Genomic DNA, 12612 nt, shown 5'->3' with positions numbered 1-12612 from the left:
ACCTTAGAAATTTTCTGTACTCTTTAGAGTATACTGACCACAAGAAGACATCTTTATAGGTTTCATCAAATCTGCAAACATGTTTTCATAATGAAGGTTTTTTCCTACTTAGAATATTTCATATTGGGGCAGCTAGGTGGCCCAGTGGATAGAACACCAGCCCTGGATTCAGGAGGACCTGAGTTCAAATGTGGATTCAAACACTTGACACTTACTAGCTGTGTGACCCTGGGCAAGTCACTTAACCCTCATTGCCCCACAAAAATTTAAAAAAAAAAAAGAAAGAATATTTCACATGTTGCTTTAAAAGAATAGAAATTATAGGGGGAAAGCATTCCATAATTATTATACTTAAATTTAAGTATCCAAAATTAATTTGTATCAAAACTTTTTTCACTGAAAGATATTTTGAAATGAATGTTTGAAAACTTTTATAAAGTAAATTCTAATTCCTTTTTTTTGTTTGTTTGCTTTTTAACACCAGCAACACCAACAAAGATTCCAACAGATAATAGCACTCCTCCCAGACAGCATTTATCTGGACATGAAAAAATAGCTCAAAGGAGGTCATCACTAAGTAGTCAGGTAAAGTCTTTAGTGAATAATTTTCTTATAAACATTCACATAGATAAATATTGGGAAGATCTATGGTATTCATTCACTGTTCTTTCCAAAGGAGAAAAGGTAGCACTATTAACATATACATTTATTTGGAGACATAAATGTTTTTTGAGATATTTTCCATTAAAAAATGCTAAAATTATTTTTAGGTAAAAAATAAAGGTTAATTTATTGTAAGAAAACTATTTAAAGGTGAGGGTTCTTAAAATCTGAGGTTAGGTTAGCTTTCATTTTAAGGGAATGTTTATTTCAGATGGAAGTGTTTATATAAAAAAATAATCCCAAACCAATGTTGCTATTGTTTTTTTTCCTAGTCCCTAAATTCTCAATCTGTTGGTCAGTCTTTAGCACAACCAGTGATGTCTCAAACTGCAACTTTACAAATTCAACAAGGAATGTCACAGGTATGAAAATTATTTCTGTTGTTTTTGATTATTTTAAATGAATTGTGTTTATAATAGTAATTACAGTTTTGAGATTAAAATTTATGTAACTAGTTTATATGCATAGTTGAGTGTAGGAAAGGCAGTTGAATAACTTAGTTTAGTTTGAAAAGTTACTGAGACTAGTGATATAGTTAAAAAAAATTACACATTGCCTTTCACATAGTAAATATTCATTATGTACCTGAAAAATGATCCTCATTTCCAATTTGACATTTACCATTTCTGAAATACCTTGAATTTTTAAGACATATTCTGAAGATTTGAAAGACAAAATTCCCATGTTTTTTAATAGCCATTTTTCAGTGATGAACCATGAATACAATAGGCAGTCTGCTTAACATATAAAAGAAATGATCATTTACATTCATATTTTTGGGAGAGAAGGGCAGTACATATGGGAGTTATTTTCATATTAATGAAATTATGTACATTTTGTGCTTATATGCATAATCTTAATGACAATAAGAAAACTGATAAATTTTGAAGAAAAAAAAAAGATCTCAGCATTTTGACTATCAGGCAAAACTCCCAAATCAGACAATATCCAATAGAAATATAATAAAGAAAGCCAGAAAAATTTTCAGGATCCTAATAATACTTAGTAATGTTTTGGATCCAGTTTTGAAGGAGGGTTTTTTTGGTAGTGGTTGTTTTAAGAATTATAAGTTCCAGGGGCAGCTAGGTGGCACAGTGGATAGAGCACCGGCCCTGGATTCAGGAGAACCTGAGTTCAAATCGAGCCTCAGACACTTGATACTTATTAGCTGTGTGACCCTGGGCAAGTCACTTAACCCCAATTGCCTCACCAAAAAAAAAAGAAGAATGATAAGTTCCTCTAAATTAGTATGGCTAAAACATCCAATGAATATATTGATTATACTATAAATTTTTGGATAATATACCACCATATTGGGATTTTATAATAACTGTGTGTAAGATGCCCTATTATTTCTATTATAGGAATAGGGATTGGGACTGGATGTGTTCTATGGTGACCTGCTGTTGAGGGAGTTATGGGGGGGAGGGGTGGTGAGTGCACGTGATCCTAAAAACTCCCAAGTGGGATGGCCTAGATTAAAATGTAACTGGCAAATATTTTTTAAAAGTAGAAATACAATACAACATAAATAATGTTAATTTTTGGTTTTCTAAGTTGGTATACAGCCTGCAGGGATCTGTTTCTCTTTGAGTTTGAAGTCATTGGTATGGGGAGCTCCTGAAGATGAAACTCCCTTTAGACATGCAGAATACCCTCTTTCTCTGTAACTTCTGTACTTAGAGCACTGAGAAGTTAAGTAAATTGCCCAGGGTCATATAGCCACTATGGGTCAAAGGTGACCTATTTGAGGCTTGAGAGTTCTCACCCAGGTTTTTATGACTTTGAGGCCAGTTCTCTTTCCACTGTTCCATGCTGCTTCTCATTTCTGCTATATGTAGAAACAATACAAGTTACATGATTTGTCTAAACCCTTATTTGCAATCAATAATTAAACCGTGCCATTTGGGTTTTTTTTTTCTTGGTGTTGCCATTTTAAAATTTGTATTTAATTGAAATCATGTAAGTTATTAAAGGCATAATTTTTTAAAAGTAGACAAACTGCTTTATTCTTTTATAAAAAATATTTATCCATCAGATACAATAAAACCCATTGGTTGTCTAAATTTTTCTTTCAAAAAGGAAGAAGCACTGGCCCTGGATTCAGGAGGACCTGAGTTTGAATCTGGCCTCAGACACTTGACATTTACTAGCTGTGTGACCCAGGGCAAGTCATTTAACCCTCATTGCCCTGCAAAAAAAAGAAAAGAAAAGAAAGAAGGCAATTTTTACAAGGAACATCTAATCCCTTGCCTTTCTATTAAGGATTTTTTCACCTCTAGTGTTATATAAAATGTAACTCAGGTAGTCCCTACTTTTAGGCACAATGTCCTCCTTGGGACAAAATCTTAAAATGCATGTGTGTAGTGTATCTTGACTTTATGAGTATTGTTACCTTCATCTATTTGACCCTCAACAAGAAGGCATTGAAAGAGCTGGTAAAGATGGGAGGAAATAAAGTATCTTTCTCTTTACTAAGCAGTGTCAAACAAGCAAAGCAGCAAAATTAGAAATGGCAAGAAGTAGAAACTGCCTCCATCCATAATGTTATATCAAAAGAAATATATGTCTGATTATATTTTTATTATGATTGGAAGATTTTACAGGTCCTTATCTGGTCCTCATTAACATTACTTATCTAGTAGTAACAGCGACTCAGCATAATGTAGAAGTTTATCAGATTAAGTCTTGATTCCTCTCCTGCCATGACTCTAAATAGTGAGTGCACTTAATTTGCACTGAGAATAAATGAAATAATTATGCAAAATATTTGCAGACCTTCAAGTACTATAGAAATATGAGCTAGTATTAGTATTATAACTACAATTAGTTATGCTTTCAGCTAACAGTTGGTTTTCACTAGCATACATAATTAGTAGAGACAATTTACTTATTCTATGATCATAGGGAATAAATAGTTCTGAAAAAAATCTGATTTCTTTATGGTACTGCAGCCCATGTTTCAGTTTTCAGCTCAGTTGGGAGCCATGCAGCACCTAAAAGATCAGCTGGAACAACGGACCCGGATGATAGAGGCAAATATTCACCGACAACAAGAAGAACTCAGAAAAATCCAAGAACAGCTACAAATGGTCCATGGTCAAGGGCTACAAGTAAGTTACTCTTAAGTTTGACCACCAGCATTTGTGAATCTTTTCATATATATCTAAGGAAGAGGGAAATTCTTATCATAAATAGACTTAATGACTATGAGGTGGAAGTAAAATGCTTCATTTTCTAAAGTGAATTTAATAATCATTCAACAAACAGTTATTAAGAGCCTATTATGTGCTAAGCACTGGAGATAGAAAGATTAAAAAATGGACAGTTCTGCTCTCCTGGAACTTACGTTCTGGTAGAGGAGACAACATATAAGAATAAATTTCTGTTGTTGTTCTGGCATTTCAGTTATATCCAGCTCTTCATGATCCCATTTTGGGTTTTCTTGGCAAAACTACTAGAGTGATTTGCCATTTCCTTCCCCAGATCATTTAATAGATGAGAAACTGAGGCAAACAGGGTTAAGTGACTTGCACAGGGCCACATAGCTAGTAAGTAAGTGTCTGAGGGCAGATTTGAACTCAGGTCTTCCTGACTCTAGGCTAGCACTCTATGTACTGTGCCCCCTAGCTGCCTAAGAATAAATACCAAATAAACAGGTAGAACACTAACAGTTGGGGCTATCATAGAGTTTCTAGAGTTCATTATGTTAGCCCTGACCCAGATTCATGTTAAAGATTAATCTGATGAATCTGTCATCTAGACCTTCTAAATTGAAGTCAAAAAACCATTTTAACAAATCAGAATCATGGGCATTTGGGGCATTCATTGCATAGACCGCCCTCTAAATTGGATCTTCTTAACCATTTTTGTGCATTGGATGCCTTGGGCAGTCTGATGAAGTTTGTGGATCCCTTCTCAGAAAGTTTTTAAATGCATAAAAATAAAATGCATAAGATTACAAAGGAAATCAAAGGCTAGTAAAAATAAAGATGTAATTTATTTCCCATGTAAGTCCATGAACTCCTTGAAATCTATCCATAGATCTCTTAGGGATATCTGTGGAGGCCAGGTTGAGTTGATATCAATCAGTCTGTAACGATTGGAATGATGCCACCTGCTGGAGACTTACTGTAGAAGAGTTCTGCCCATGAAGCGAAGGTCTTTGAGGGCAAGACCAGGAGTCTTTTCTTTGGTGTCAGGAAGTGACGCGGGCTAGTGGGAGGAGGAAGAAAGAGACTGGCGCTCAGTCTCGCTCTCTTTCCTCTGGACTCAGGTGGAGAGCGGAGCTAGAAATGTGCTCTCCCTTTAATAGATAGGAATCTAGGCCTTTCTCTCTCTTTACCAAATTCTTATTCTCCTTAATAAATGCTTAAAAGTCTAACTCTTGCTAAAGCTTATAATTTATTGGCGACCACTCATTAAATATTTTAGACAGACTAGCTAGAATTTTAGCTCTTAACAAGTTCATTATCATTCTTTGGGTCTGTTCATTCATTCATCCAAGTTTCAGCTTTCCCTCTCTGAACCACTCATATCTCTTCATCTTCTAAGTGTTGTTATTCCCATTTTAAAGATGAGGTAACTGAGACTCAGAGAAGTTCAGTAACATGCCCTTGTACATATATATGACTTACAGAAAGTTTCACAATTGAAATCTAACCCCAGATCTCCTGAATTCAAGTTCAGGGCTTTTCCTCCCACATTATGGCTTCCTACCTTTACTCTTTATTTTTGATTCATTTTGAAGTTCCAAATAACTGGTCTAGAAAGTCTATAATTGGCGAGTAACATTGAAATATAAATGGCAATTTTTTTTCTTCTCCTAATACTATACAATTAGTTTTGCTTAAATAAATCTAATTTGAGTTTTATAGTCCTCTCTCAAGACTATAAAATTAGTTTTATTTAAATCTAATTTAAGAGTTAGGCTATGGCAGAGAGTAGAAGTAGGATTCCTGAAATGTTTCTTAGCCTTTTTGGAGTTGGGACATGCTATTGTTGGATTTTTTCCAATATTCTTCCCTCCACTATCTCCTGTTCTTAAATGTTATATTTTATGTATATCTATATTTATGAATTCATTTATATGTGTATATGTGAGTTGAAAATTGTTTTTTAGCTTTTTTGATATTTTGGGGGGACACCTTTTCAGTATTTGAAAACATTGAGGTATTGTAAAATAACCTAATAAAACTTGAAAAGTTGCTTTATGAAACAGAATTTGGGCATAACATTTTGGGTATTCAAAGCTGTTCTTATCATTGAATTGTAGTTTGAGTTATTGGGGAGTTTTTTTTGAGTTAATTGTATAGATTTTTAAAAAAAACACAACTTACTTACTTTAGAATTTTCTTAAAGATGTTTTTACAGCAATCATCCCCTGGATTGAATTTTGGTTCTGTTCAACTTTCTTCTGGAAATTCATCAAATATGCAACAACTTACACCTATAAACATGCAAAGTCAGGTTGTTCAGACTAATCAGATTCAAGGTGGAATAAATACTGGACATATTGGTTCTTCTCAGCACATGATGCAACAACAGACTTTACAAAGTCCAGCAACTCAGGTAAATTATAAAATGCTTTTGGGCCATAAAGATGATTGAGTGATTTAACTTATAAAATTTCTGAAATAAAAACTTGTTTTTAAAAAGTATATTTTATACTCATGAAATTAAGAAGGCCAATGGATAATATAGATCAGTGGTGGTTTTTAAATAACTTTATGCAAAACTATTTCAGTAGCAAATAGTAATGTTTTACATACTGGGATATGTCTTGAAATGTATTAGTTTGGGGGCAGCTAGGTGGCGCAGTGGATAGAGCACCGGCCCTGGAGTCAGGAGTACCTGAGTTCAAATCCGGCCTCAGACACTTAACACACACTTACTAGCTGTGTGACCCTGGGCAAGTCACTTAACCCCAATTGCCTCACTAAAAAAAAAAAAAAAAAAGAAAAAGAAATGTATTAGTTATATTCCAAGCCCAATCTGTGATATGCAAAATATTAGCCTTTAGCCATTTCAAATAAGTATCTATTCTCTGTGTGTCTTTCATCTTCCAGAGTTAACATTTTTGTCTCCCTTCTTAAAGGTAATTGTTGACTTTAGAAGGTAAATACACTCTTTAGCAGCTATTAGTTTTTGTTGTGTATATCATTCCTAAAAAGTACATTTATAGTCATTGCTTCAGATCACTAAGTTTTAATCAGAAATTCCCACTGGCAAAAACAAATATAGTATCCTTGAAATACATTTGATTTAATTTTTTTTAAGTTATCTATAAAATATTATCTTTCCTAGCAAACTCAGCCAAACATTCTCAGTGGGCACAATCAACAAACCTCTCTTTCCAATCAGACTCAAAGCACGCTGGCTGCTCCACTGTACAACACTATGGTCATTTCTCAGCCTACAACAGGAAATGTCGTCCAGATTCCATCTAGCATGCCACACAACAACAACAACCAGAGTCCTGCAGTAACCACTTTCACTCAGGACAGACAGATAAGGTAACCATTATATAGGATTAATTTTATATTTCTATTTATAGAGCCTCAAAACTTTATTTGATGAAAACTAAATAACTATGTTGCTATAATGAGTTATTTAGTTTAAAGCTGGGAATAAATTTTGGGAGTGATAATTGGGTTGCCAAATATTGTAACTACCACTAGAATTCACTTACATTTTGGGTTAAATGAGTTTTTAAGGGCTATGCTTGGAATCCAACTAACTTAAAACATTACATTATTATAACATTGTTTCTTTTAGAAGCTATATTTTTGAATTGCAAATGAATACAGATAAACTTATAAACACAACTTGTTCATAAGTTTGCAATAACCTATTTTAGGTTACAAAAAAACATACTTCCCTTTAAAAAAGTCTTTAAAAAAAATATATATAATGTATATATGTGTGTATGTGTATGTATATATGTATGTATACTCTTCACTAAGGTCTATATTAACAGTGCCTTGCTGAGGCAAAAAAGACCGTGGGTTTTTTTGAAGGCTGTGCCAGAGGACTTTTTGGCAGATCTTCCCAAGCTTGAAAGGCTTTGAAAATGTATCCAGTGATGCTCTTTGTTGTCCAAGGACTAATATGTAGTTATTTTTAGAGAGGTGTATCCTCAGCCTGCCTGCACGATGATTAACATTGTGGCCATTGACTTGGTGGAAGGGTGGTGGTCAAATTCAATAGAGGGAGCATCCAGCATGATGAAATCACCTACTTTTGAAGTAATATTGTAATATAATGCTAGTAGGGTACTGATATTATAGTAGAACCATATACTTTATAGAATACAGTATCACTTATATTAGTAGGCTATACTTGTAGTACTATAATACTATATAGTATTATATATAATACTGTATACTCACTAGAATCATAATGATATTTTAGTGTGATGCCTATAGTGCCTCTACTTTAGTACAGTGTTCTGTTCATGTTGTAGTTGAATATTCTATTGTATTCTGTGATTAAGGTTTATTTTAAACTCTTGCAACTTACTAACAAGCAAGCAGCAATGATGATAGCCTCTGTAAGCACCAAATTTAGTAATGGGGACAGTTAATTGGGCAGCTCGCTGTAATATTGGGGTAAGAAAGGAGATTAATAGCCTCTTTTCAATAATCAAAACAGGGTTTATTAATGGGAACAAATTTAAAACACAATTGAGGTTAATAAAGCTAGGGACAATGATAAAGGGAATAGGGGAAGGGAAAAACTATACATCCCACAAACTCACCACCACCTGGAATCACCAGCTGCGCAGAATCCCTTTCCCTCTCTCTTGAGAGCCAAAGTGAAACCTCTCCTCCCTGGCTTTTTCCCAAAACCACTCTCTCTCACAGGAAAAGGCCCATCACACACACACACAGCCTCAAGCTAATTGTCTGGCAGCCCTGATTAACAAAACTAACAAGCGGCTCTACAGAGACAAGTTCCAGATGCAGAAGAGCACCTGACCTGTCATCACTAGGTTTCTCGTCATGGTGGGGCTTCCCCACAATATCTCTCCAGCAAGGCGGTATTCCAATTCTCACAGCTCCAGAGAACTGGAGGGTCTATTTTAAAAGCTAAGAAAAAATATAGTTTTAAAAGTTGGTTCTAAATTTGAACAAATTCAATACTATGTAGTAAATATCTGGAAATAATCTCTGTCCTACAGAGCAACAAACAAAAATAAATTGAAGGATTTAATTTTGAGGATTGAGATGATGTTTATCACAAACTATAACCCAGCAATGCAATCTATACCCATAACTTATATTATTTTACTTGTATTAATTTCTTGAGAAATGACATTTTCTTGTCCTGTTATTTTGTTCTTCTGTTGAATAAGCTATTTCTTTACTGTAACTGGTTTCTTTGTGTTTTCTGTAATCTTTTTACTTTGAAGGGTAAAAGGTTCAAGATTGTATAGATTTTAAGTAAAATACATTTATTTTTAAAATATAGAATAGACAAATAGTTTTAAAAAAATAATAACCAACATTTTGAGCACCTAGGTAGCACAGTGCATAGAGTACCAGGCTTGGCGTTAAGAAGACTAGTCTTACTAAATTTAAATCTGGCCTCCAATACTTATTAACTGTGTGACCCTGGGTAAGTCACTTAACCCTGTTTCCTCAGTTTCCTCCATCTATAAAATGAGCCAGAAAAGGACTTGGTAAACCACTGGAATAGTTTTGCCAAGAAAACCCCCAAAGTGGTCATGAAGAGTTGGGCTAGACTGAAATGACTCAACAACAACCACCAACATTTAACGTTTGTGTATATGTGTATGTATGCATTCGAAACAATAATAAAAGTGTAATATATTTAATTTCAGTATGTTATATATATGACTTTCAAGTAAATTTCAAGTATTATATCCTTGTTGGAAAGTAATTTTCTTTCAAAGAAGGCAAATGGGAATCTTTTTCCCAAAAGGAAAAAATACAATTAAAAAATTAACATTAGGATCAGAATTATGCTACATAGATAAAAATATAAATCCATATTGTCTTTATCATTGATAGAATTTTTGGCAGCATGCTACAGTAACAAGAGTGCTGGACTTGGAGTTGAAAGAGGCTTGGGTTTAAGGAATGCCTATGATACCAGCTGTGACCCTGGACAAATCACTTGATTTGTCTAGGTTTCTGTTTCCTAATCATAAAATGAAAATAATAATATCCACCATACGTGCCTATTAAAGTTCCTTACAAACCTTAAAGCATTATATAAATATCAATTATTATTGTTGTTACTATTAAACTATTACATTTCTTTGGGGGGCAGGGCAGCAATGAGGGTTAAGTGACTTGCCCAGGGTCACACAGCTAGTAAGTATCAAGTGTCTGAGGCTGGATTTGAACTCAGGTCCTCCTGAATCCAGGGCCGGTGCTTTATCCACTGTGCCACCTAGCTGCCCTAAACGATTACATTTCTAAAACCCTAACATTAAGCTTTTGTAAAAAGGTATTATTTCCTTTACCCTGATAAATTACAGCTTGCTTATGGTTGACAGTGAACCAGATGATATAAAAATCTGACTCAGGATACCAAAAGGAAAGCGTATTTGTATTTTCTATGATTTTTTGTATATATTTCTGTTGTAAGAAACAGTGTGGTGTAGTGGACAGAGTGCTGGATTGGAGTGAGGAAAACCTGGGTTCAAATCCCTACCTCTGATACTTGACCACAGAGAAGTCATATAACATCCATGCACTTCATCTAATTCTCTAAGACTTTTCTATTGTGTTACAGATGAGTTACTGTCTAGGCTGCACCAAGGAAACCATAGGTTCCTGACATTTTTTGTTGTAATAGGATGAAGTTTTAAAATCTGAATTTATGTATCAAAAATAGAAATTAAGCCTGTCCACAAGGAGTCACAGCTTTTTTATTTTGCTAAAATAACCCTAAATATTGACCAGATAAATATCCCTGTTCAATAAACGATTATTTATTTATAGTATGTACCTTATATGTTTGACTATAGGGCTTTCTCTTTTCTTTTACAGATTTTCTCAAGGTCAACAACTGGTGACCAAATTAGTTACTGCTCCTGTAGCCTGTGGAGCAGTTATGGTACCTAGTACTATGTTTATGGGTCAGGTCGTAACTGCCTATCCCACTTTTGCTGCACAACATCAGCAGCCACAGACATTGTCAATAACACAACAGCAACAGCAGCAGCAGCAACAGCAACAGCAGCAGCAACAGAGCCAGCAGGAACCACAGCTAACTACCATTCAGCAGTCATCTCAGGCTCAGCTGACTCAGCCACAACAGTTCTTACAGGTCATTCCTTCTATATAGAATTTTTCCAATTCTAATTTCATTCTAGGTAATAGAATTATTAGTAAGCAGATTTAACCTTTTTTTTTTTTGTAATAAGCCCCAACCTCCAAAGGGGTTCAGTATATAACTTTTTTATTTTCCCAAAAAAGTCTTGTCTCTAGTATGCCTTAAGACAGTGAGACTATTGCTGTTTATCATGCTAACCCTTTCCCCCTGATTAAATGACTCTTACTAATGCCAAAATATTTAAATTCAGGGCGACCCAAATCTTAGTAGCTTAAAATGGCAATAAGATTTTTGGGACAGCCTATATATCTTTAGTCAAAGATAAATAGAGATACACAAAAAATAGCTAAATTGTGTGTGTGTGTGTGTGTGTGTGTGTGCGCACATGCACACATTTACCCACATACAATGTCTTGGGGTCTTTCATACTATTTGATAACTTTTAACCATATAAACATTATTTTCTTGTTTTCGTAATATTTTACTATTCTTCATATTCTTCAGATAATGCTACTAACACACTCAAAGAGTCCTTTGAGTTTTTCTAGTAGTAGTGATGGTTTTGTATGGATACGAATTCTAACTCTAATTTTCCTTTGGAGCAAGAACTCCCTGATTGGTGAGATGGCTCTCTAGAGTCTATGTTTCTGGAATAAACAAAGCCAAATGGCTTATTCAGAAATAAAAATCACAGCACTGTCAGCATGAGCATGGTACTTTCAACTAAGACGAGCAGATAGATCTGTCTAAGGTGGAACATCCATTTGTTGTTGTTGATTCATTCAGTCACGTCCAACTCTTCCTGACCCTATGGACCATAGCATGCCAGGCTCTTCTGACCTCCATTATTTTCCAAAATCTGTCCAAGCTCATGTTCGATACTTCCATGATACTTACTGTCTATACATCTCATCCTCTGCTGTCCCCTTTTCCTTTTGCCTTCCATCCTTCCCAAAATCAGGGTGTTTTCCAGTGAGTCCCATCTTCTCATTACATAGCCAAAGTATTTAAGCTTCAGCTTCAGTATTTGACCATCCAGTGAATAGTTTGAGTTAATTTCTTTAAGTATTGACTAATTTGATCTCCTTGCTGTCCAAGAAGTTCTCAGGTCTTTTCTAGCACCATAGTTAAAAAGCTTCAATTCTACAGTGCAAAGCTTGCCTTATAATCCAACTCTCACAGCCTGTTGCTACTGGAAAAGCCATAGCATTAACCATGTGGATCTTTGTCTGTAGGGTGATGTCTCTGCTTTTTAGTATATTGTCCAGATTTGCCATAACTTTTTTTCCAAGGAGCAAGCATCTTTTAATTTCATGACTGCACTTGCTGAATTCAGTAATCTTTAAGCCCAATAATATAACATCTGACACATTCCATTTCTTCTCCTTGTATTTGCCAGGAAATGATGTTGGGTTTAGCTTTTAAAATTCTCCTCTTTCACCTTCATCAAGAGGGTTTTTTTTTTTACATTAAAAATTTATTTTTATTTTTATTTTATTTTGTGGAGCAACAGGGCTTAAGTGACTTGCCCAAGGTCACACAACTAGTAAGTGTGAAGTGTTTGAGGCCAGATTTGAACTCAGGTCTTCCTGAATCCAGGGCTGGTGCTCCATCCACTGCATCATTTAGCTGCCCCTCATA

The 12612-nt window shown here is 34.8% G+C and overlaps 1 protein-coding gene across 1 annotated transcript in view; it reads left to right on the top strand.

Moving 5' to 3' along the window:
* Positions 1-12612, top strand: part of CLOCK (clock circadian regulator) — a 57979-nt gene that overhangs the window by 31283 nt on the left and 14084 nt on the right. The window contains exons 11-16 of the mRNA XM_043970332.1: positions 485-585; positions 936-1025; positions 3618-3776; positions 6025-6234; positions 6970-7178; positions 10686-10965. Of these exons, the coding sequence (XP_043826267.1) occupies positions 485-585; positions 936-1025; positions 3618-3776; positions 6025-6234; positions 6970-7178; positions 10686-10965 (1049 nt within the window). The remainder of the gene's footprint in view (positions 1-484; positions 586-935; positions 1026-3617; positions 3777-6024; positions 6235-6969; positions 7179-10685; positions 10966-12612) is intronic.

This window comes from Dromiciops gliroides, chromosome 6 (assembly GCF_019393635.1).
Source record: "Dromiciops gliroides isolate mDroGli1 chromosome 6, mDroGli1.pri, whole genome shotgun sequence".
NCBI classification, from domain to species: domain Eukaryota; kingdom Metazoa; phylum Chordata; class Mammalia; order Microbiotheria; family Microbiotheriidae; genus Dromiciops; species Dromiciops gliroides.
This window is presented reverse-complemented; position numbering and strand designations above follow the sequence as displayed.